Here is a 26,477-nt window from a genome sequence, read left to right as displayed (position 1 = left end):
ATTTTAATTTAAATTTTATTTTTTATTCTTTTGTATTTTAACATTATTATTTTTTTATTTTTTTATTGAAGGGGTCAAGTAGGTTTTGAAGGGATCTGAAACCCTTTTTTCAAAAAGCTGCCCTCAGAGAACCATAAGTAAACCATCAGCAAACAGGCAGCCAAGACAACCAAATGACCAAAAAAGGACACAAACACAACAAAACAGGAAAACACAACTAGGTCAAATTCTTAAGGGCTTCAGCAGCTTCCACTTCAAGTTGAGACAGATTCATTGACAAACTTTTCATATCTTTTATTTCTTGCTGCTCGCTCTGGTATGGGTACAAGGGCCTTTACCACCCTCCTACATAACTTGTTTACCTTTCTCAACAGCATCAATATCAATGACGAAAGATTTAGCTTCATGAGCTCTTTCAAACTTCTTTGTCATAACTCTGACACTTTCAGCACTGGACTTGATTTCATGTTTATTCCTGTTTATTCCTGACTCCCCGAATGGCAATATTAATCTCATTGATTTCATGAAAGAAAAACTTTTGCAATCTGAAACTATCAACAGTTGTGTTCCTTGCCACAGCAGGAAGATCCGACGGGTGCTCCCTATTAAGATTTAACATGTATGAATCATGGTTCGGGTCACCAGGGAAGGGAGGCATCCCATCACGGCCAGTCTCAAGGTGAGAGTCCTTTGAAGCCCTTAAGCCTTCTTGATTACCCTCCTTGAGAGATGAGCCCACTAGAGAATCTTCACTATTCCCATCGTTCCTTTTCCTTTTCTTAAGACCACTCCCCTCTTCACTGTCAAAAAAACTATCTTGAGATGCCACAACAGGAGAAGCCTTTCTGCCTTTAGGGTTTTTGCCGCTGGCTTTTTTCCCCTTATCCTCAACCCACTCCTCATCAGAATCATCCCCCTCCTCTGTGTTCCAACCATTACCCACAGAAAAGGGGGGAATCAAACCCTTCCGAGTCAAAGCAATCATGACCTTTAGCAGACTTACCTTTCCCCATAGATTTTTGAAAATGTTCCATTAACAACAAGATCAAACCTTCATGCAGAATAGGGTTCTTTCGCTCCTTTTTATGTTCCCTAATAGCAGCTTCTAAAGAAGAAAGCAAGAAGAAAGGAAACAAAACTCTCTCCTTATGCCTGAAGCGATTTAAGAGGGCGAAATGATAATTATAAACAAGCATATAGCACCCATCAAGGGTAAAAAATTGCATAATTACCTTGAGAACTTCAGCCCACAAAGGTTTGATGGAATTCATCTTGTAGCCACCCCTGTACTTGACCAGCCGCTTGCCCTCTTTGCCCTTAACAAAGCTCTAGACCACTTCATCCGCCGATTTAATATCTTTGAAGAACTTCTTCCCTTCCATGCTCAACCAAGTAACTTCAGCGATGAGCTCCTCTATAAGTTTGAAATTATGCCCATAAACTGTGACCTGCCCTTTCTTCCATCCTGTAACAAAAGCCCTAGAAAGCCTGTGATTGCATCCATGAAGCCTTTCAAGGTAAGGCGCAACCCCTCTCTCCAAAATTCTCCAGATAGTGCAATTTTTGTTAATCTTGTCACATTTTAGGGGCTCAAGCTTGTTCCTGTCTCCCCCCATATCACAAATCCTCTATAAGAACCAAAATGTCGCTCTCAGCTCTGAAGCTCTGGAATTATCTAGAAACAGGTGAACCCCATCGAAATCACCGTCACTCTTAAAGGGAACCAAGAAAATGCCCAAAAATTGTGCCAAGAGCAGAGTTAGCATAAAAATCATAACTCTAGTCATCATTAAATAACAAGGAGTTAAATATTTCCCGCATGCACTATGTCATAGGCCACCAAATCTTTTATATTGGCAGGCAAATCATCACCTATACCCCATTCGAGTTTATGATTACTAGACACTCTCAAATTGACTAGAAGATCGGCAACCACATTAGCCTCTCTAAATTTATTGGATATATAAAAATTATCAAAAGAGTTGATAATATCTAACAACCCCTTAATCCAATTCTCGATTGACCAACTCAATCTGGATTACTTTTTAATGCAATTAATAATAATCTCTGAGTCACCTTCTAACCAAACTTTTTTTCAAGTTTAATTTGGAGGCTAATAAAAGCCCATGGTAGGCCACCATTGCTTCAACTAGGTGATTATTCTGGATTCCCAATGGGAGCGCCACCATTGCAATGCACCCACCATACTCGTCTCTTAACACTCCCCCACAACCAACCGGCCCAATTACCCTTATCCGCCCCACCAAAATTCACTTTCACCCACCCATGAAAAGGCGATTGCCAAGTGATATCAGTTCTTGGATTCTTAACTTTCTTGATAGGCTTGGAGATGTCAACATGAAGCTGCCCCTTCAACACTACCTGGAAATCATAACTAGAAACAGAAATAGCCCCAAATTGATTGGAGGAAACACAATCCAAATTCTCTTTGATAGCCCTAGAGATTTTCAAAGACACCAAATATCAAGGAAGGCTTCCCGAAAGATTCGGTTATTCCTCTCTTTCCAAACTCCCCACACTAAATGGGGTAAAGTAATGGCCCATAACAAGGACAAGACAGGATTTATAGAGGGAGCGACCCATTAATAGAGAAGGTCATCCACGGCTGAGGGGAAAACCCAATCTAAATCCCATAGGTTCAAAAATAAAGCCCAAATATCCTTGACATAAGAACACTCCAACAACAAATGAAGGGAGCTTTCACTCTAGACCTGGCAAAGAACACATCTATTGGCCAGATGTAAGCCCAGTTTGCATAAGTTATCCAAAGTAAGGGCCTTACCTTGGATAAAGATCCAGAAAAAAATTAACTTTGGGTAGCAACTTAGACTCCCAAACTTTAGCCCAAAAAGGGAGGGGAAGGAGTGGCTGTCTAATAAAGGGTAACATAGACGCCAAGTTGAAAGAAACCAAAGGGGAAGCTCACCAAACCAAAGAGTCACTAGATTGGGATAAGCGAACCGAATTAAGAATACTGCTAAGAGTCCCCAAAACCACATCCACCACCGAGAGTCAATCCACAATCCATCTATCAAGTAAACTTTAACCAAAAGACCAAACCTATCAATATATTTCTCCATAAAAGGGCTAAAGATCGGAGAGGAAGAGAGAGGCTCCTCCCTGTTGACGTGTATTTTGTACGCTATCAAACACAGAATAAAATACCTAAAGGTACCTTATCCTCTCTTGAATAAAGCCTCTGAATGCTGAAGATATCGCGAAAAGGATCAATCAGGGTGACTTCAAGGTTCTTTGTTGTAGGATCTCTACGTGTGGATAAGCACCAGTGGTCGTTGTAAATGCTGTTTCTTCAAGGGGTCTTACGCACTTTCTAAGAAAGCTGGTCCGTGTTGCTCTCACTCGACTGCAGGAACAGGATTTTCCTAATACTAACAAATTTTCCAAAAAAAGATCAAAAGATAGGGGTTTCAAGAGATGAATTATAATCTAATCCTAAGAATGACTCAATGTAGGCTAGACTTGGTAAAATTCTACCAATTTCAGTATTGCCAAGGAATTACAACTCTACTGGAATTGATGCGATTTTCTAAGGTGATTAGTGATTTTCAAATCATCAAGGACTATAGATACATATCAATATTTCAATAATGATTGAATGTTCAAGCAATTTCAATATCTCCAGTTGACCACACAAGGCGTCCTTACAATCAGTAAGAAGCTAGTGGTTTGGATATGAATCTCACCAAAAATCAAGCACAACACTTAGTCCTTCAAACTTAAATACTACTTCGACTGAGAATGATTCAAGAAGATAAACAACCATGAAGATAGCCACAAGTATTGCAATAAAACACCATAACTTCAATATTTTATTGATCTCAAAGCCAAATGGACAACAATTGCTCAAAATTCTTTCTTCACTACTCAATCTTGCTACACAATAACTTTCTCCCTAAGCTCTCTAATCTCTAATATCTTCTTCTAATTTTCTAATCTAATCTGATGACAAAATGAAAATGAGTGAGGGTATATATAGCATCCTCAATTACAATGAATGGCCCAGATCGAAAGAAGATCAATGGCTGAGATTTTGACACCTAAACCCTAATTAGGGTTTATTACAAAAAGTTCCCTTTTTAGATTAACATTATTAAATGCATAGCCAAATATTTAATTGGCACAAAAGTCGAGGAAACATAGACCAATGATAATTAAGATGCCACATCACCCTATAACAACCTTTCTTCTAGAACCTTGTTCCCTTTCCTATGCTCTTTCTTAGCATATCCAACGAATCTGGACACAATTCCTTCAATCTCAGCAATAGGAATCTCAAGAAGATTCTTCATTCGTTCCTCCAAGTGAATAACCTGATCGAAGGCAGTGAGAAGAGTTGCTTCCCATCCAGGTTCGAGTTCTTTGATCTTCTCAATCAGGAGCATGGTAGTGAACATCAGGTCCCATTGCTCATCTGTGATGACATTCTCCTCTTTGCAAAAAATGACCTTGATTCTTTCTTCCAACTCTTGGATGTCCACATCTGTCTCAAACTCGATCCGTCGGCCAAGGATGGTACACAATACTTCAAACACTTTATCCTGAATTGGATGGATGACACCTTCAACTTGATTGCATTTGGTGTTGATGTCTTCAAAAAGGACCTCTTTCATCTGGAGCAGAGCTAACCACTGTAGGAGGTTATGAGTTCCTCCATCCATTATCTTTTCTTGTGCCAGGATCTGTCTTGGTGTTTGTCTTATTACTTGCAAGACAGGAATGATAACATCTCTAGTATGAGCGAAAGCGGCTATAGTTATCAATAGATTATGGATAATCTCAAAGACCTGGATAGCTCGATGAATTGTCTTCATCATTCTTGTTGCAAACTCGACGGCTACCGTGTGGGATTTATCAATCCAAGAACTCATAAGCTGAACCAAGCTTTTGACCCTTTCTGCTTTGCCAACTGATTCAAGAGGAAGTGCTTGCACAAGAGATACTACTGGATCCTGACGTCTCAAGGGCTGATTGAGATGACTAAAGTAGCCTCTCCAAGCACCGACCTCTCTCTCAAGCCTCTTATTCTTTTCCACTTCTTCCTTGAGTTTGTCCTTAAGTGCTTCAAATGAATCGGTTGCCTCATCCATTGCCTGTTCAGTAGTGAGTGGACCAAGCTCAAATGTTTCTACGTCATACTCATCTGCAAGAATTTCACCTTCATACTTGTCCACCACTGGTGTAGCTATTTGCAATTTCCTGGATCCTACTTCATCTCTTATCACCTTGGACATCTTGGTGGCCTTCTTCTTTTCCGTTACTTCTTGAGAATTTCCTATAAGGCTCTCCAAATCAATTACATTCTCTTCTTCTTCAATCACAATCACCCTTGTCAGTCTCTCTTTCAACCAATCCGAGATGGCGGATCTTGTTTCTCTAACTTGTATTTCCTTCGGCAGTGGTTCATCTTCTCGGAGAGGAGATGTCTCTTCATCATCATTTCCCTGATCTTCTTATAGCTCATTAATTCGGGGAGATTGACTTGATGAATGCTGAAGTGTCTGTCCCTAGTCTGGCTTATCATTTTGCACCATGGATTCCATAGATTCATCCACCTCAAGTACCATCTTCTCTTGACCTTCAGCTTGACTTGCCTTCTTTCCATGTCGAGAAGATGTGCTTGATGGGCGATCTCGATTGGCCTCTTGCTTCTTCTTGGAGGATTCTCTTTTCTCAGGCCTTTCTTTCCTCTTTGCGCCTCTAGGATGAGAAGTGTCTTCACTCACGCTTGCTTCTCCTTCTTCCGGCCTTGCCTCCAAAGTAAAAGTCATTGATACGTTCTGCTCTCTCAACTTCTGATGTTGTACATCCACCCATCTGCGAGTACATGATAAAACCGGAGCCATCAAAGTTCTCAAGTCAAAAATCTCAGGCTCGCTCCAATCTATCTTCACTCTTTTATCTTCTTTGTCATAGGATGACTGGAGGTATTTGCCATTGTCTTGGGCTTGATCAGCTACTCTGTAAACTTTGCATTTCCTGATGAAATCTAAAGGCAATCTGGAATGCATCTTCCTTTTAACTTCTAAATCACTTGAGAGATTCATCCAAAAGTCCTCTACCTGAAACTCATGTCCGTACTTCTTACCAACTTTCTCCTCCATATAACCATAAGGATCAAAATTCTCCCGCGAGGCAAAGAAGGTGAATGAATACAAGGCTAATTCCTTCTCTGCATCCTCCGAAGTTGAGTATTAGGACATACCTCAACTGAATTCCCCAATATGATAGGTACAGGAACTCCATTTCCATGCTTGTGTCTGGATACCTTTGCACAAGCTGCCAACTGTCTGGTTACCTCAAGTAGCACTATTCTGTCTGTCGGATATCTCGACAACATGTAGGGAGGTGAAGGACACCCATGAACTCTGATGTATGTAAACTTTTGAAACTGGATGAACCATGCACCATACTTCTTCACAAGCTCTTGTGCATCCAGAGATAGTCGATTGTGAATCCCGCCTTGCAAAATCCTAGTGATGTTCATCGTGAAGGTATCATTGACTAACTTGTAGTCACTTCTAGGCGGATGATGCAGATAAACATAAGAGTCACAAACTCTCACCTCTACGGGTCCTCTTCCAATCACTCCCCTGTGAGGTAGCCCTGCATACTCGAAACTCCTGATCAAGGCATATATGACATATGAGCTCATATGGAACGAATTGGTAGGCCTTAGTCTCCTCAACTGCACATCCAAACTATTGCTAATAATTCTGGCCCAATGAAGCGTTTCTTTTCCTTGGACTATCACTTGAATGAAGAAGAACATCCACTTTTCGAAGTAGAAGGCCTGAGGAGCCCCTGTAACTCGATTGAGCAAAGTTATCAAATCTTTGTACTCCTCCTAGAAGTCGATCCTATGCGGTGTGTTGGGAATCTTGTTCAGGCGAGGACGACTTTTGAGCAACCAATTCTTGTTGATGAGGTTCAAACAGGGGTCAGGATCATCTTCATACATTGAGTTGGCTCCTTCTAAACTTTTGTAAATCATATCTTTATGCTCTGGAAGATGAAGAGCCTCACTTATAGCCTCCTCTGAAAGGTAAGCTAAGGTGTTCCCTTCCTTGGATAGGATCGACCTTGATTGTGAGTCATAGTGGAGGGCACACTCGATCATCAGCTCATGACACTTGACTGCTGGAGGGAAACCTGCCGCCTTGATGATGCCACTTTCAATTATCTTCTTCGCAACAGGCGATGGCTTGCCAATGTAGGGGACCTCTCGAAACTTCTTCACATTGAAGTTTCCCAAGTTGGTGTCTCCGATATTACTCCATTTGGACACGATCCTGGTCTCCAATTTGTCGTTCTTCTGATCTTCTTTGATGAGAGCCGGGCGACTAGTAGATGCTCCTGCCTTTGGAGTCACCATCTTGATACCTACACAACATTTCAAAATTAGTTCTCAAGCATTATATCTTGAAGTGTAGAAATTAAGACTCAAAAGGAAGATTTAAGATTTTAATTAGGAAACTTCATGATAAATTTAGAGTTATCATTTCCTAATTAACCATGCAACACTTAGACTTTTCTAAAAAATGTCCAATAATCAAGTCTTGAACAAGAATGTTAAGATAATTTCGCCATACCTCCTCTTGAGTGCTAAACTCTAAGAAATGATGCAAGAAAAATGGATTTCGCTAGGCAAAGTTTAGATCAAAGCCCTCTCTTGGATGAATTGCGCCTCCTCTAGCCTTGAAAAGAATAAACTCCACTTCCTTAGCTTTCAACACTTGAAAGAAATTTGCTCCAAACCAGCTCTATTTCGCACCTCCAATTAGCTCTCTAATTCCACACTTAAGGCAATGATTGAATGATTTGAAATGTGAAAAAACTCCTCCCATATATAGAGCGCTCACCCCTTTGCTTCCTCTAGGCCGACTTGGCAAAAAGGAGGTTAAAAAATAAATAAAATTCCAAAAAAGGGGGGGCCGACTTGGCAAAATAAATCAAAATAGTGCCTTGAGCGCTTTATATTTAATTTTAATTTAATAAAAATTAATTTTAAATGCCTCCAAAATAAAAGTTCGATTTTCTAAGGCTTAAAATCAATTTATTAAATGCCAAAATGCCTTAATTTAATGCTAATTTAATTTTAATTTTCCAAATGCCTCATAATTAGCAATTTTGGCGATCAAATGCAATTTGGAGAATATTAATTTTTAAAACAAGGCTTAATAAACCTTCATGATGATTTCGCCCTGGACCCTCTCTGAGGGTCAGGAGCGATTTTTGAATTTTAGCCTTGAATACTTCGCATCTTGACTTGAAAATCTCCTAGAGGGTAAAATGATATCCAGTTAACGTGTTGTACTTCAAATTTGGCATTTTGTGTGAGGAAAAATAGGTGGAAATGTCAATTTCGCTCTGGACCCTCAGCAAGGGTCAAGAGCGATTTTCCATTTTTTGCTCAAGATTAGCATTTTTCAACATCCAAAACCTCTTCAAGACATTTCAACTAGGCCTTCTCACTGACTTGCAAACTTAGCTTTATCAAATTTTGGAGAAAAGGTGTGATTTTGAGGTTTTTTGCCCTGGACCCTCAGCAAGGGTCAAGAGCGACTTTTCATTTTTTGACTAAAAGATCTTCATTTTCTCATCAAAACACCTCTCCATCAAGCTAGATCGTGTTAATGCCTTCAAAATAAGCAATAAAATCCTCTTTCAAGTTTTTCGCCCTGGACCCTCTCTGAGGGTCAGGAGCGATTTTTCATTTTCTGACCAAAATCATCAAGTTTCAATAGCAAAACATCATTGATCATGCATTTGGAGGTCTCTTCGCCCTAGCCTAGGCTTGCCTTAGCACAATTTTGAAGAAAACATGCAATTTTTGTGATTTTCACCCTGGACCCTCAGCAAGGGTCAGGAGCGACTTTTCAGTTCTAGGCATATTCCTTCATCTTTTGGATTCCAAATTGCCTCTAAGGCACAAAACATCACATCTTCTTCCTATACACACAAGATTTTCTCTCAATTCCTCAAACAAAGGAGAGAATCCTGGAATATCGCTCTAGGCCCTCTCTGAGGGTCAAGAGCGATTTTTGTAATTGACTTCAAAATACTGACTCTCAACAATCTCTTTTCACTTCAAGGCAAATTAAACATTATTTCAAACCCATGCCTAGCCTTGGCTTTCCTCAAACTCGGATGAAAAGTTCCTATATTAGGTTTCTCGCCCTGGGCCCTCTCTGAGGGTCAGGAGCGATTTTTTGATTTTGGGTTGATTTCCTCTTTTGTTGATCATCCAAATTATATTCAACGGGTAGAACATGCTTTCCTTCATCCCTTCCAATCATAAAAATCACTTTGATCTTGCAAGAATAGTGCACATTTGAAAATCTCGCTCTGGACCCTCTCTGAGGGTCAGGAGCGATTTTTGCTACCTAGACCAAAATGCTTCACTTTTCATCTCAAAATTTCTTTGCTAAGGAAGATGTCATCTTGTTTCATGCTATGAATAAGTTCTCATGTCCAAGAAAGGTCAAAAAATGTGCACACAAAGAAAATCGCTCTGGACCCGCTCTGAGGGTCAGGAGTGATTTTAGTGTTTTCAACAAGGTCCTTCATCATTTCAAGTCAAAACTTCTTCAGGTGGGTGGAGAAAGTCATTCATTTCCCCTTCAAAAATGCTAACACTTAGTCAAAATTGGATTTTACCCTAAAAACCCTGATTAGACCTAACCTAAGACCTATTTGACTCCCCTGAAAGACTTACCTTATTTCAACAATCTCAATTCTTTGGGAGGACACTTAACAATTCTCAAAATTTGACTGGACTTAGCCTGAATGATGCCCAAAAGGAACCCCTAAGGTTTAGCCCTAGTCCAAACATATCACTTACTCAAAACCCTAAAAACAGAGAGAAGAACAAGCAGAGAGAAAGCAAAACCAAGCGAAGAAGAGGGGGTCCCCATTCTAATGGGGTGATGTGTGAAATGGTCACAACATCTCGCAACACCACTGAGAATGTTCGCGAACATTTGGGAATCAATCCATCTTAAAGAAAAACCCAGAAAATCTCCCTCAATAAAACCAAGAATTAAACAGCACTTACAAGAAGAGACCTTCATATTGAGACAAAGTATTAAGTCCACAGTTACCCATGTGTGTGCAAATGAGTTAATTCCCCTCAACAAGACAATCATGATCTCCAAGTTCCCTTGTGACAAGCTACATAGTTTATCTGAACTCCAAAAGCATCCTGGATAGAGCCTTGCTGCCAGTCAAACATCCATAGTCCCGACGAGGTTATCGCCGCAAGCTCACGAACATTGCTCCATTGCCAGCCAGGGGTCTATAGCCCCGATGGAGTTATCCGTATATTCCCATTAGCCAATTTTGATATTTCCTTTTCAGCTCATTTTTTTCTTTTTTTGATTTTTTATTTTCTCATTTTTCCTTTTGATATTGCTTTTTCGCTCCGTCAATTCTTTTGGCTTGTGAGCAGTGAAGCTCACTAGGGTTTGAGGATTGCGGTGGCGCTGAAGCCAAATTTTAGATTTTTCACCGATCACAACTTTGCCTGAAAATCACAATGACTCGAAGATTATAAGTGTGAAAAGATATAATAACTGGAGGACAATAATATCTGAGTCCAATAAGCTAGTCTTACTTCATTGCAAATACGGCCTAACTCAAAATCTTATCAAGAGAAAACTCCTTTGAATTTCCAAAAGACCTCATAATTGTCAAAATGAAACAGACAATCTAGCGAGAAGTCAGAGTGCTTCATGACAAAATCGCCCAATTTCAAATGGATACTCCTCAAGACAAAACAACTAACCTAAACCAAGACACCAAAACCACCTAAACTAAGACCAAAAAAACAAAGCGAAGGACAAACAAAAACGAAAGCAAACTAAACTAACTATGTACAAAGGAAGGCCTCTTGAATTCTAAGACTGGAAGTAATGTTTGAGATACCTCCCATTGACAGGCAATGGGACGTCTTCTCCAGTTAAAGTCTTCAGTCTGAATACATTTTCTCCTAAAATCTCAAAAATTTGATAAGGGCCTTTCCAAAGCTTATCAAATTTGTCATGTTCCCCTTTTTTCTCATGTGCCTTATCCCAATACAAAACAAGATCTGAGATCCGGAAAGCTTTGACTTTGGCCTGCCGATCGAACCATCTTTTCACAACTCCCTGATGCTTTGCAAAATTCTCCAGTGCTTGATCTCTCTTTTCTTCAAGATTCAATAACTGTGTTAATCGGGCCTGGACAACATCGGTGTTTTCCATGTATTCTTGGATAAATCTCAAAGTCAGGATCCTGAGTTGCATGGGGAATACCGAGTCTTGGCCATAAACTAGAAAATAAGGTGAAATCCCTAATGCGTTCTTGGTCCTGATTCTATCTGCCCAGAGGGCGAATCTCAGTTGGGTGTGCCACTCTCTCGGACTTCTTTCCAGTAATTTCTTCATAACACTGAGTAGGTTTTTGTTAGTTGACTCAACTAACCCATTACCCTGAGGATAATAATTTGATGAAAACTTAAGGGTTATACCATACTCAAAAGCCCAATTTGAAAATCTCAATAATGTGAATGCTGAGCCATTGTCGCAAACTAATGCATAGGGACACCTGAATCTTGTGATAATGTTTCCCTCCAAGAACTTAATTACGGCCTCAGTAGTGCATACCTTGAGGGCTTGAGCCTCCGACCATCTAGTACAGTAATCAGTAGCAGTGATGATATACCTGTGTTGTGCTGAGGATGCGAGGTTGATGACACCAATGAAATCCATCCCCCATTTTGCAAATGGTCTTGCTTCGATCACTGGATTCAATGGCATGGCAGGATTCTTTTCTCTGAAGGCGGCGACTTGGCAAGTGTGACAAGTCTTGATATGATTAAATGTGTCTTTGAAAAGTGTGGGCCAGTAATAACCTACCCTCAGGATTTGATGAGCTGTGGCCAAATTGGCTCCATGTCCCATCCCAAACTTAGAGTGAAAATGTTCAATTATTTGTTTGGCCTCATCTTGGCCAACACACCTTAGATATATTCCCTCGTGATTCCTGCGATATAGAACAGATCCTTGAAGCATATAATGCTGACACTTTATCCTTACAGCTCTTTTCTGCGTGGGTGTCATGCGAGCAGGGCATTTGTTGTTGAGCAGGTACGTCACAATTTCCTTGTACCATTCATCCGGGGTGACATCCTCTAATTCATATACTTGTTGAATTAATCCGGGGCCATCGACTGCCAATGTCTGCGCCAAAGCTTGCCCTCGAACAAGTTTCATAGGTTGGATTTCAATATCAAACTCTTGGATAATGGCGACCCACTTGCCTCTTCTCTCTCCTAGTTCGTTTTGCATGAGGAGAGTCTTTACTGTTGCATCCGGTACTATCGCATAAATTTTGGCCCTTAAGAGATAATGTCTGAACTTTTTAATGGCTTTGACCAATGCGTATGCCTGTTTTTCAATATTGGGATATCTGAGTTCTGCATCTTTCAACGGGGTGCTCATAAAGGCAATTGGGTTCTCGTCTTTCTCTTCACTCCTCTGAGTGAGGATAGCCACACAAGTGTATTCAGAGGCGAAGGAATACAGGTAGAAGGGCTTTAGGTAATCAAGACTGATTAGTACTGGTGCTTCTGTGATTGCCGACTTTATCTCCTCGAATGCTCTCTTGGCCTATGTCGTCCATTCAACCTTTGCGTCTTTCTTCAACATCTCATTCAAAGGCCTAACTATCTCAGCAAATCCGGTGATAAATTGCCTGATGAATTTGATCTTGCCGAAGAATGATTTGAGTTCCTTCTTACTGGCTGGCAAGTTGATGGTTGATATAGCCTTTACTCTTTCAGGATCAATGGAGATTCCCCTTTCAGAAATAACATGTCCTAATAGTTTTCCTTCCGTTACCCCAAATATGCATTTCTTCGAATTGAGAGAAACACCATATCTTTTGCACCTTTGGAATACTCTTCTTAAATCATCCACATGATCTTCCCTTTTTCTAGAAAAAACTGTGATATCGTCCATATATATGATAATGCACTTCCCAATTAGGTCTCTGAAGGCAATATCCATGGCTCTTTGAAATGTGGCCCCAGCATTGATAAGCCCGAAAGGCATTCTTTTGTATGCAAACGTTCCCCACTTGGTAGTGAAAGCGGTCTTTAGTCGATCTTCAGGCTCAACCAATACTTGATTATAACCTGAATATCCATCCAGAAAAGACATCATTTGTGACCCGTTGACGATCTGCAATACTTCATCCAGCGATGGCAGTGGATAATTGTCCTTTTCTGAAGCTCGGTTGAGATTTCTGAAATCAACACACAATCAGATCTCTCTATTCTTTTTCCTGACCGGAACCAAGTTGGCAACCCATGTCGAATGTCTTACTGGAAAGATGATTTTGGCTGAGAGCAACTTCTTAACTTCTTGATATATTAGGGGTTCCAGTAAAGGATTGACCGGCCTTTGTCTTTGTCTGAACGGTTTGCTTCCTGGCTTCAAAGGGATCGTGTGAGTGATGATCGTAGTATCATAAGTCTTGAGGTCTTCATAACTCCAAGCGATGACATCTGGGAAATCTCTTACATTTTTCAAGATACCATCCCTTTCTGGTGCAATGCAGACTTTTCCAATGAACACGTTCTTAACTTGTACACCATCACCTACGTTGATTGTGTCGCACATGTTTCCTTCCATGTTGTGGCTTTTCATCTCTTTCAATTTGTCGAGATCAAAGATTCTTTCTAACTCCACCATTCCTTTTGGAATAGTGTTTGTCTTCAAATTCAAAACTCCTTCTGCATCCAATTCTGCTCCCTCCACTTCTTCTTCATCAATGATTTGGGCTAAGAAGACATCTGTGTTGGTCAAGAAATCCAGTATATGCTTGTCATCTTCAAACACTTGAAAATTGGTGATGTTATCTGGGACTAAAGCTACTGAGGTTAGCTCTACTGTGAACTTCTTCATTCCTTCCATCGCTAATGGAATCAAAGAGCTGGCGGCTTGTGCAAGAGAATTAGCCACTTGATTCTGGTGCCTATATATGGACTTGATGTTGAAGGCCTCAAAACTCTCGATGAGGTCCCAAACTCGATTCCGGTATCTAGTCAACCTTTTGTCATGACATACATACTACCTCCTGATTTGTCTTATCGCTATTTCTGAGTCTCCATATACTTGCAGTATTTTAGCTTTCTCTCTGATAGCTAGCAATAACCCATGAATCAAGGATTCGTATTCAGCTACATTGTTGGTGCATGGGAACTGAAGCCTATGAGTGGTGAGGTAAGTTTCTCCTGTCGGGCTAATTAATTCGAAGCCTGCTCCAGATCCTTGTTTAGATTTAGATCCATCGAACCTTAATGTCCATATTGCATTTCCTTGATCTTCCGTCTCTTGGTCCTCCTGGCATTCGCTTGATGTGTCGAATAGAGTTTCATCTTCTGAGGAACTTTCAACTCCTGGGTCTTCCATTTCTTCTACAATCAATCCCTGTGGGACCCTCTTGTATACTTGTTCTAATGCAGTCTAGCACAAAGCACAGGATAGTTCTGAATGGACGGCATTATGTATCCTACACCAATTGGGGAGGAGTAGATCTCGGACGGACGCCATGTTGCCAAGTTGCACACTTTGTCGCACGTTCCTGTGTACAAATTTTCTAAAATTTTCAAACATTCCATCGTCCTCTTGGTCGGATCCTTGGTCACTTTCCACGACAATTTCTGTAGATTCCATCACTTCTTGTTGACCGTCTTTGTTTTGCAGGTTCTGTATCATCAAGACTTCTCCCACTTTAGGTTTGTATGTCCCTAAATTCGTCTCTAAGAATAGGACCTCATTATCTTCTCCATACTCAGTTATCATAAGTCTCAATCTTGGAGTACTGTCAATTTTGATTTGGTTTGGAACTCCTCTCCAGGGTAGCCACATATGTGCAAAGTCTGTTGACACGTACCCATTCAACTTTCGTGACCAATCTCTACTCAGAAGCATCCCATATGAATCAAGGATATCTACGACTGATATGTCTATGAAATTTTGAACCCTTGGGTCTGCAACCAATTGCATGTGGATATTGTTCAATTCTCCCGTGACTGGAACTTCTGTCTTGTCTAGCTGAGTGACTTTTCTTCTGGTTGGAGTAGGGGTTATACCTAGTCTCTGACAGACAGACAGGGGCATCACATTACTAGAGGCTCCCGAATCATAAGAGGCAGTTATGCAATAACTTCCCAAAAATTCTGACTGACAGCAAGAACGAGGCCGGCTCATCTTTGCCTTGGGAAAGGATCGAGGAATCCCCATTATGTTCTTGATTCTTCACTTCGTTGACCTTCAGATTGTTATTCTGTTCTGATATTTCCTCTTTTGAATCGTCCATCTTCTTTAGAGGCTTTCCCTTCTTGATCACATCCTTCTTAACGGGAACTTCCTTTTCTGGGAGAATCTGACTAGTGGTGAGACTTTCTTTGACGGCGGGTTGAGTTTTCTTAGCCTCACCTCTTTTGAGTAATACCTTGCCTTCTAACATATCTTCCTTTTTGGCTGGGAAGGCCATGGTCTGGACCATACATTCGTCTTGTTCGGATTGTTCTTTGTTATCAGCTTCCTCTTGAATTACATTGATGGTGGCTTGAACATTGTTGGCCGCTTCTTTAGACCCATGCTGTACATTTGGCCTCATTGTGTTTGAATCATTCAGGCTATTAATCACAACATCCTTAATCTCTGAAACCTTCAGTAGCTCATAAAGTGGCAAGGTAATCTTAACCCTCTTGAGTTCTTCCAATACCAACATAGCCAGCCTTTTCATTCCGTCCCCCATGGGAGGTGAAACATTCTTTGGCCTATATTCCCGCGCGTCTTGTGGATACTCTGGATTATTACTAGCCCGTGGATCTGGAGGAGTAGAGAAATTGTTTGGAGGGATCGATGTTGTCAAAGGTTCTTGATTCCTCTGATTTCTATGATAGACTCTCTGACCCATGCCTCCTGAGGATTGGTGAAATACCTCCTTTATCCCTTCAACTAGGACACTATTATTTAAGGGGGGAAAATAATACTCTGAGTCTTCAACAGGTTCATTTGCTGATGCAGGTGGAAACTGGGAACCAGGAGGTACCATTGGTCCATTAGCCGATTCTGGAGGAAATCTCCCATTTTGAGTTTGGTTGCTTTCTCCTTCCGATGAATGCTTGTAGCTCTCCACAATCATGGCTTGATCATATCGCGTAGTTGGGACCATTTCATATCCTGTCGTGGGCGGATTGTCAGGTGGATTGTTGTTGTGCATCTCCTGCTGGAATATGTTAGTTGCAATTTTGAATTCAGGACACTGCAACTTAGAATGCTGGTTTGTATTGTGGAGTCTACACCGACTGGACAAGGCCGCCTCAACTAGAAACACTTTACTGGTAGGATGATTTTCTTGATTCTGTGAACTTGACGGGTTGTCTAAAGGCATCACCACGTTTCCATTATTAGGAGCTGTAATCCATGTTCTCCTTTGAAAGCCCTGGTTGTTGTTTCCCTGATAATTATTCCTGAAACCTTGATTATTATTTCCTTGGAAATTTTGATTGTTTGCATGTTGGCCTTGGTTGATCCTTTGCATGCTTTGAAGTTGATTATTCTGATTCCTCAAGTGAGTTACTTCGGTTGACAGTTTCTTGACTTGTTCAATCAACTCTTTCATTTCATCCTTTTCTTCTTGTGTTCTTGAAGAGTTTGTTGCATTTTGCAGGTACACAGGTTGTGCTCGTGGGGCTTGTGAAAGTGCAACTCCAGGATGAAGCACTAGCAGGTTTGCCGACTGTACACTGGGATATGTTGCTTGTGGAATAGGATTCATAACTGGAGTCTGGTTGGTCAATGCCATACTAACTGCTTGTATTTGGTTTGGTGCTGCAGCAAGTCCCATATGGAGTAGCGGCCCAGTAATACTCTGTCCCATGTGCTTACTGACTTCAATAGCTTTTGCATATGCTGCGTTCAAATCATTTGGGATAGGATGTGTCCTTACGAACATGGCGGTAAGATGATCTAAGGCTCCATAATAGATCTCCCTTGGGTCAGCAATGAGGTATGGATGTCGTAACATCGTGTATGCCCTATGGAACCTGTTGTTGAAAGAAGTGATTGGCTCATGTTCTCTTCTTCGAATCTCAACAAACTGCCTATACAGCTCCGCTGGTGTGGTTGGTATACCAAACTTTGCTATAAATACATCTTTCATGGCATCCCAAGTCCTGATTGATCCTGTGGGTAAGTGAATGAACCAGAAGTATGCTTCTTCTCCTAATGAGTAGGGAAAGAGCCTACATGCTACATCTCCATATTCAACGCACCTGTTATGAAGAAGATCTTCGAACATCTTAATATGATCCTCCGCTGTACGATTGAAATCACTGACATTGAATTTGGGACAGAAATTCTCCGGATTCTTTGGCATGTCGTGATAGATTGCAAATTCTAATTGTGATAGATTGTTGATCATCCATGTAGCGCCGTTGATTGCATGAGCAGGAGGAGGAGGAGGAGGAGCATTGTGAGCCATCACGCTTCCTGAAGTTTGAAAGCTTGACAAGAGACTGGATGAACTGGCCTGACTTGTTGGTTGAGAAATTGCTTGAATACTTGCTTGAATTGTCGCTTGTACTTGTTCTTGAAGAGATGGAGCTTGTGATGACTCAGAAGTGCCTTCTAATCTTGGCTCAAATTCCCTAGGAGTATCTTCTCTCTTAACTCGCTTTGACCTTGAAGTGAATTGAAGCTCATTCAGATTTTTGGTGCCTGGAGTAGACCTCAATATTCTTTGATGTTTTTCGAGCGAGAAAGAACCAATGCGATCCAGCGTGAAAATCTGTTTTGTGGAGATTACTGCAGGTTCCTTTGATTGCGAAGTTCTCTAGCGGCGGCTCTTTGGCGTTCTTCAGCTCTGTCTTCTTCTTGTTCCAAGATGATTCTAACTCTGTTATACTCAACTTCACTTCTCTTTACGTTCCATGCTAGGTGATTCAATCCTGAAACAATGTCTTCCTGAGTGTTGCCTATTTCCAAATTAGGTTGTACTACCTCATTCAATCCTTCCTGCGGCAACACCATCGTGATACATGATCATGTTAAAAAACATATTTTGGACAGTTCTGTTCCTTTTTGATAATCCAACTTTCGTGTGGTTCAAGCGGAATGCCCTCCTTCTAGCGCCAATTCTGTTGACGTGTATTTTGTACACTATCAAACACAGAATAAAATACCCAAGGGTACCTTATCCTCTCTTGAGTAAAGCCTCTGAATGCTGAAGATATCGCGAAAAGGATCAATCATGGTGACTTCAAGGTTCTCCGTTGTAGGATCTCTACGTGTGGATAAGCTCTCTGTGGTATGATGTGATTTTTCTGGAATCACAAGGGGACTTACACTTGATGACCGAACGTCTGATTTGCTTTGAATATTGCTAGAACACAGGATTTTACTAACTAACTGCAAGACAAACAAATGGCAAAAGATACAAGGTTCAGGAAGTCTACTCTACTACCTAGAATGCGAGAAGATGGATGAATGACTAGGTGGATTCCTACTGGGCTGTGTCTCACCATCAGGCTGAACAATTCAACACCAACTCAGTGCGATCTTCTAAGGGATGCTTCCAATATGTTCAAATCGTACACCATCTGACACTGATCACCATTGAAGATAATGCATGAAACAATAGACGTGTAACGACTTAAGATTAAGCTCATTTTATTCCAATTGACCACGCAAGGCGCACTTACCATCGGCAAAAGGCTAGTGGTTTGGATTAGACGGATTCCACACAGGTGCATTCAACAATTTCCTTCATTCGATCTAATCATCTACCATCTAGAATTGAAGATTCAACAAGAAACCATGCATATTGCAAGAAACGACACACTTCACCATTACTTCAATGAAAATGGAGTTTATTTACAATCAATGGCAACAATTTCTTGCCTTGTCCTCCTATTTGCCTTAAGTAATGTCCAATCATCCTTTCGAGAGGGGTCCAGGGCGAAAATATTGTTTAAGTCATATTTGTCACTGACTTTTCTAATTTGTTTTGTGCAGGGTCTCTCGAAAGGATGATTGGACGTTACTTAAGGCAAATAGGAGGACAAGGCAAGAAATTGTTGCCATTGATTGTAAATAAACTCTATTTTCATTGAAGTAATGGTGAAGTGTGTCGTTTCTTGCAATATGCATGGTTTCTTGTTGAATCTTCAATTCTAGATGGTAGATGATTAGATCGAATGAAGGAAATTGTTGAATGCACCTGTGTGGAATCCGTCTAATCCAAACCACTAGCCTCTTGCCGATGGTAAGTGCGCCTTGTGTGGTCAACTGGAATAAAATGAGCTTAATCTCAAGTCGTTACACGTCTATTGTTTCATGCATTATCTTCAATGGTGATCAGTGTCAGATGGTGTACGATTTGAACATATTGGAAGCATCCCTTAGAAGATCGCACTGAGTTGGTGTTGAATTGTTCAGCCTGATGGTGAGACCCAGCCCAGTAGGAATCCACCTAGTCATTCATCCATCTTCTCGCATTCTAGGTAGTAGAGTAGACTTCCTGAACCTTGTATCTTTTGCCATTTGTTTGTCTTCCAGTTAGTTAGTAAAATCCTGTGTTCCAGCAATATTCAAAGCAAATCAGACGTTCAGTCATCAAGTGTAAGTCCCCTTGTGATTCCAGCAAAATCACATCATACCACAGAGAGCTTATCCACACGTAGAGATCCTACAACGGAGAACCTTGAAGTCACCCTGATTGATCCTTTTCGCGATATCTTCAGCATTCAGAGGCTTTACTCAAGAGAGGATAAGGTACCCTTGGGTATTTTATTTTGTGTTTGATAGTGTACAAAATACACGTCAACACTCCCCAAGCCAAGTATCAGCCTAGAATCTAACAGTTCAACCAGAACCAACTTTCCATTTAGTACCTTTGTGGATAACAAACTTAGACACTTCCGATCCCAATGGTAAGTTCTCCTGAGCCAAGAAGGCAGCAAGAGATCTAGAATTAGCTAAATACTTGCCACATAGGATAGTGCTCCACTCACTGTTACTGTGGAAAATACGCCATAATTGCTTAGCCAAGAGAATGAGGTTCAGCTCCTTAATACACCTAAGACCAAGGCCCCCATGCTTTTTAGCTAAACAAACTTTCTCCCACGCTATAAGCGGCAATCTTCTTTTGTCTTTTGTTCCAGACCATAAGAAACGCTTCTGAATTCTTTCAATAGCATCAACATATTTGTTAGGGATTTTGAAAAGACTCATAGCATAAACAGGAAGATTTTGGAGGGAAGCCTTAAGGAGTTGGATTTTCCTAGCTTGACTTAAGAGAGCACTCTTCCAGCCCGCAAATTTTGCATTGAACTTATCAATCAAGTTCATCCAAAAGAATTAAAAATCTTATTCCCCAAAGGTAGACCCAAATACGTAGAGGGCAAGGAGTCAATCTTGCAGCCTAGAATATCTGCAATTCTCTTCATTCAATCTTCAAGAGTATTCAAAAAGAAAATAGAACTCTTATGGAGATTGATTTTATGATCTGAAACCGCCTCATAGGAAGAGATAGCTCTCTCAATACACCTTGCTTCAACACAGAAGACTCCCCAAGAAAGATAGTATCATCAACAAAAAGCTGATGAGAGCATACAAGAAATTGAGACGAAGGATGAACACCCCTTAGAGAACCAGAGGTGATTAAATCCTGCCAATATCTACTCAAAGACTCCACCATAACGATACAAAGAAGAGGGGAGATGGGATCCCCCTGCCTAAGCCCCCTAGAACAACCGAAGAAGGCCGAGGGAGAACCATTGACAATCACAGAGGATTTAACTATAGATATGAATTGCCAAATAATGCTCAAAAATATGTTGTCAAAGCCAAAGCTTTAAGGACCTTAGTAAGGAATCCCCACTTGACCCAACCATAGGCCTTCACTAAGTCCAACTTAAGGAGGAAACCAAGCTTTTTGTTAGATTCCAGAGAGTGAATATTCTCATGAACCATTACAATAGAATCCAAGATTTGATGCCCTGGAACAAAACCATTCTGGTGAGGAGAGATAACACAAGGCAAGAGATGAAGAATACGACTGGCCATAACATTGGAGGGAATTTTATAAACTATCCGCACCAAGGACCTTAGGGATGAGGACAATAAAGGTAGAATTCCATTCTCTCGAAATTCTCCTGCAACCAAAGAACTCCTGAACTGCAGCCCTGAGATCATTGGCAATAATATCCCAAAAGGTCTGGAAAAAGAACATGGGGAAGCCATCCAGACCAAGCACTTTATTCCCTTCAAAGAGAAAACAGCTTTCTTGATCTCATCCATAGAAGGAATGGAAGATAGCTGCCTATTCATATTATCAGCGATCAGCGAAGGAATGTGCCCCAAGAAAGATCTCTGCATATCCTCATCCAACGACCCCTCCTCAAATAGAAGGCCTAAGAAGGAAATGGCTTTAGATGAAATGTCTTCAATATTCTCGATTCTAATCCCATATTTCCTAATGTGGGAGATCCGGTTAGAGGCTCAATGTTTCATAGCAGAGATATGGAAATACATTGTGTTTCTATCCCCACATTTCAACCAAAGGGCTCTGGATCGTTGCTTCCAAAAGACCTCCTCTTTAGAGATAATATTATGCATTTGCAAGAAGAGATTGTTCTATTTTAATATTATTATTAATTATTATTAAATTTTATTTCAAAGTGAGGACATTACAATATATATATGTTTTTTTTGTTTTTTTTTTATATTGAAGAACAATATATATATATATATATATATATGTACATACATAAATATGTACATGTATATATAGGTGTATGTATGTGTATATATATGTGTATATACATATATATATATATATGTGTGTGTGTATATACATATATATATGTGTGTGTGTGTGTGTGTGTGTGTGTGTATACATATATATATATGTGTGTGTGTGTATATACCTATATATATGTATATAGATATGGATATATAAAAATATATACATGTACATATATATATACACACACAAAGGAAATAACTAAAAAGCGCAAAACCAAAGACACCAATAAACCAATGCAAAAATTAAAAGCAACAATTAAATAAAAAATAAACAAGTGAATAAATACATATAAATAACACAATATAAAACAAGAGAGTAATACACACACAATCTTATGTGTGTGTGTGAATGTATATATACATGTATGTGTGTATATATATATTTAAATATATGCACAAATACACATACATAAACAAATTAAATATAAATATATATACATAAACATAAATAACAAGAATTAAATAAATAAATGAAAAAGGAAAAAAACAAGCCACGCAACCCAAAATTAAAAATAAAACAAGAGCTATGAGTTAGGGGAGAACAAGAGAAGGGAAAAGGCGAGGACACCGAAAGGCCAACCTAACCACAGCTAGGAAGAAACAAGAACCAACACAAGAAGGACCCAAGGAAGCTAAAACAAAAAAGGGAGGAACCCCTAATGGAGGGAAAGAACTAAGGGAAGGACAACCACAAGTAAAAGAACAAGGGAAAGAAATTCACTTGTTTATTTTTTATTTATGTTTTTTCCTTTTTATTTAATTGTTGTCTTTTATTTTTGCATGGTTTATTAGTGTCTTTGGTTTTGAGCTTTTCAGTTTATTATTTCTTGTGTGTGTGTATATATATATATACACACACACACATATATTGTTTAGGTTGCCCTTTCTCTTTACTTGCTTTTCGTTTTTGTTTCATTTTATTTTCCTTTCTTTTTCTCGTTAGTTTTGGTCTTACTTCTCCTATTTCTTGTTTATAATTTTATAGGTTTGAGGTAGGTTTATTTATTTTCTTCTTGTTCTTTTATTGTCTTTCTCTCACATTCACACACTATTTGTTATTTTCTTTTTATTTTTCTTTGATTTTAGTGCAACCCCCCCTCCTCTCTTTTCCTCCTCTCTCCTATTAGACTAGCTTTGGGTCTGCATCTTACATTTTTATCTCTTTATGCTCTCTTTTAAATCCTGATGATAGATCACGGAGTGTGATCGGAAACGGTGATGCAAAAAAAATTTACACAATCTAATCCAAAAGCATTTGCATTAATTCTTTATGGATTGTGGAAACTTGACAACATTAATTTTTTCATGATTTAAACATGACTAAATGGCAAATAAACAAACAAAATTGTTGACCATGATTTTGAGAAAAATCGACAATTTTGAGAGAGAAAAATCATGACAGACAAAACATTCCCAATTAATCACATTTTTTTCCATTATTTTGCTTGTATGGTTGGGAATCGAGACAAAAACAAGAATTTTGAGAGAAAAAATCACAAGAGACAAAAATTCCCAATCAATACAATTTTTTCCATTATTTTGCTTTTATGGTTGGGAGTCAAGACATCTCTATGATAAAAATAGACATGCTAGTGTATGAAAAGCTTTATTATAGGCATGTTCATTGAAAGACAAGTAAGCATCCCAAGTGTGCAGGTATGCATTGTAGTACACTTGGGGGAGACGTGAAAATGAGCAATTGAAAACTTCTCTGTGGAAATAAAGAGAAGAAAAAAAAAATCGACAACTATTTGGAAAATACAAGATGTATAAATGAGCAATTGCGAAGTCCTATTTGGAAATCAATCTACAAGTGAAATGTCAATTAACAGTATGTGCTGCAAAACACAACCCACCTTGTCAACATCCTTGATGCTCTTTTCCATGAAGCTTATATTTTGTCATATATTCACTATTTATGTAAATGCAGCAAGTAGTGGTGTTATATAGAAATTCAACAGGGCAAGTAGAGGTATTTAGTGGTGTTAGTACACATTGAATATAAGAAGGTTACTGGTGACTATCACCGCAGCCATACATTTCTTATCCAATGTGCTAACAGGCTTCAAGGAACTGAGGTTAGTCAAATTGTGTCTGTGGCATGAAGTTGAACAACAATTCACATGAGCCATTGTCTGGTAAGGGATGAGTGATGGCCATCTTGAGATTAACAACTTGAGAATGGATGGATCCTATGGGAGGGTTGGATGGTAACATTACTTTCTCTAAAGGCACAAGGAAAGTTTATTACACCAACATTGTCAAACTAAACCATCATGCACTTGTAGTTCTTGAATAGATATGTTTGTTTGCTAATTCTGTCATGAGCTTGTAATTCAAATGCACAAGACAGTTCTGTAAAACTTCGCTTTGAAACTCAAATTCTATGTAGAAGTACCAGATATATACAAATACATGTTATATATTTGACTAACAGATTTAAAATCGTGTTGTTCTTTATAACTATTAATTGTAAGCCACATGTACACCTAATTTTCTGAGGAGAAAAATGCTATAATTTTATTTGGTTGAGTAAACTATGAATGGAAAAAAAAAAAATATGTAATTTGGGACACAGCAATTAAAGATTGCATGTGACAAAAATGATATTAAAACAGTTTAAAAGGGATATTTATACCGTATCATGTGTGTGCAGAAGTGTTTGTCGCTGTTGGTGCAGGTCCTGAAGGATGGAAACCCCAAGTTCTTCTGTTTCTAATATGGTTCTCTTACTCTCTTTGATCCGATCAGTAGACTGGTTAAGCCTCTCAGTTGACATCAATAATCTCCCCCTTTGATCTGCTGATGCCTGAATCATAACAAATAAAAATAGTAATATAATAATTAGAAATTGAAATGGAACATTTCTCCATATGTACAAATACTTTCTACATGTATTCCTTAAAATTGAAAAATCATATACAAATAAAGTACAGAGAAGTAATGTGACAACCTTAATAGTTAATAGTTAATAGTTAATACCCAACAAAAGCCTTAAATACCATCCACCTAGTGGATTCATATAAAATTCACATTTAAAAGAAAAATTGTAGACTTGGCGATTGATAGACAGGTGATATTGATTATCCAAGAAGCATGGTACTTATACAACAGAAATTTACATAGTTCTGAAGATATTTTTGCAGTCCCCAAAAAAAATACCTTTTCTAAGAAAGAATTCTATGTTTAAGAAAATGAAAATAGAAAAGTTCAAACGGAGTGAATTCACAACAATCTTATGGTCAAAAAAAGAAAGATCTGACAAATTTTATTTGGTTAGAAACAATACCATTAATGCATCACTCATTCCAGATTCAAGCAGCTCATCTCTTGCACTTTGCGAATCAGCTAAGGAAGCCTTCTTCACATCTCTTTTCAAGTTGTTCAGGTCAGATTTGTATTCCCTCAGTTTGGCAAGCAGATTGGCCTTTACACTAGGCTGCAAACTTCTTGCCTCAAGATCCATTTTACGAATCTTCAAAAACCCCAAATAGGTCATAATGTGGCACAATATATTATAATATGAAAAAAAAAATCCCAAAAGGAACATAGAAAATATGAAAAATAAGCCTCTGTTGTAAACCAAGAAAAAATAAAGTCAAATTAATTGTGTACCAAAGACTCGGCTTCATCCAGTCCTACTTTAACCTCTGAAAGTTTTTGTTTCTTTTGCTCTGCAGGAAGAAACACAACCATTTAATGAACAGATGTGAATAGAGCAAAGCAACAGAAAACAAGCTCTCCACATGTATTTTGTAAATTGATAACATAAATTAGATCTATATATACTATCACTGAAAAGTGGTGCCATTCTAGAGTCTACAAGACCAAAACAAAGCATCAGAAAATGGGATTCCTTCAGATATATTCTGTAAACTGATACCAAACAATGGTGAATATGATTGTTCAATTTCAATTAACATATTGGCATTGTGATATACACTGTAAGAAACTTTCAATGATTTCCTGCAAACTAAGAGATCAGACAAGATGTCTTAAGACTTCAATGATGAAGAAACAGAATGTGCAATATGATTCCACACTCTTGTACATGACTTTGGTATTATTTCAGGTATCCAAGAAGAATAGACATTGCATGTACTGATGTTTTTAAGATTACTATTTGCAATAGATAAACTAAATAAAAGGTAACACATAATATCAAAATTAATGACACGTCATCTTTCATAAAATGCGATTGCTGTGCTTGGCTCTCAGCTAGTTGAAAATGTTCTTTTCCTCATAACACTCAAATGGCATCTAGAAAAATATTAATCTATAATATATGTTTTGAACAAATGAAATTGTGTTTGTCAAATTGCTGAATGCATAAAATTAGACCTGTTAATATCTGACTGTTTTTGTTTGACGTCTCACATCAGATCTATTGTTCCTAATGTGTCATAAATACTTCGAGGAAATCAAAATTATATTAATCTAGACAACAAGATACAAAACTGAAAATTATTTTCAGCTCCCAAGATGAATATCCAACTTTACAGTCCAGGAAATATCTTAGAACAAAAGAATTATGTCACAAACATCTCAGGTGAGAGAAGAAAACTTTTGACA

At 39.0% G+C, this 26,477-nt stretch overlaps 1 protein-coding gene across 1 annotated transcript in view; it reads right to left on the bottom strand.

Annotated features, from left to right (window-relative positions):
* LOC131049244 (vesicle transport v-SNARE 13) overlaps positions 1-26,477 on the bottom strand; it is a 68,753-nt gene that overhangs the window by 16,833 nt on the left and 25,443 nt on the right. The window contains exons 2-4 of the mRNA XM_057983287.2: positions 25,521-25,579; positions 25,195-25,380; positions 24,544-24,714 (exon numbers count right to left, since the gene is read on the bottom strand). Coding sequence (XP_057839270.1) covers positions 24,544-24,714; positions 25,195-25,380; positions 25,521-25,579 — 416 coding nt within the window. The remainder of the gene's footprint in view (positions 1-24,543; positions 24,715-25,194; positions 25,381-25,520; positions 25,580-26,477) is intronic.

This window comes from Cryptomeria japonica, chromosome 8, assembly GCF_030272615.1.
Source record: "Cryptomeria japonica chromosome 8, Sugi_1.0, whole genome shotgun sequence".
Taxonomy (NCBI): domain Eukaryota; kingdom Viridiplantae; phylum Streptophyta; class Pinopsida; order Cupressales; family Cupressaceae; genus Cryptomeria; species Cryptomeria japonica.
The sequence above is the reverse complement of the archived record's forward strand: the minus strand, read 5'-3'. Positions and strand labels throughout refer to the sequence as shown.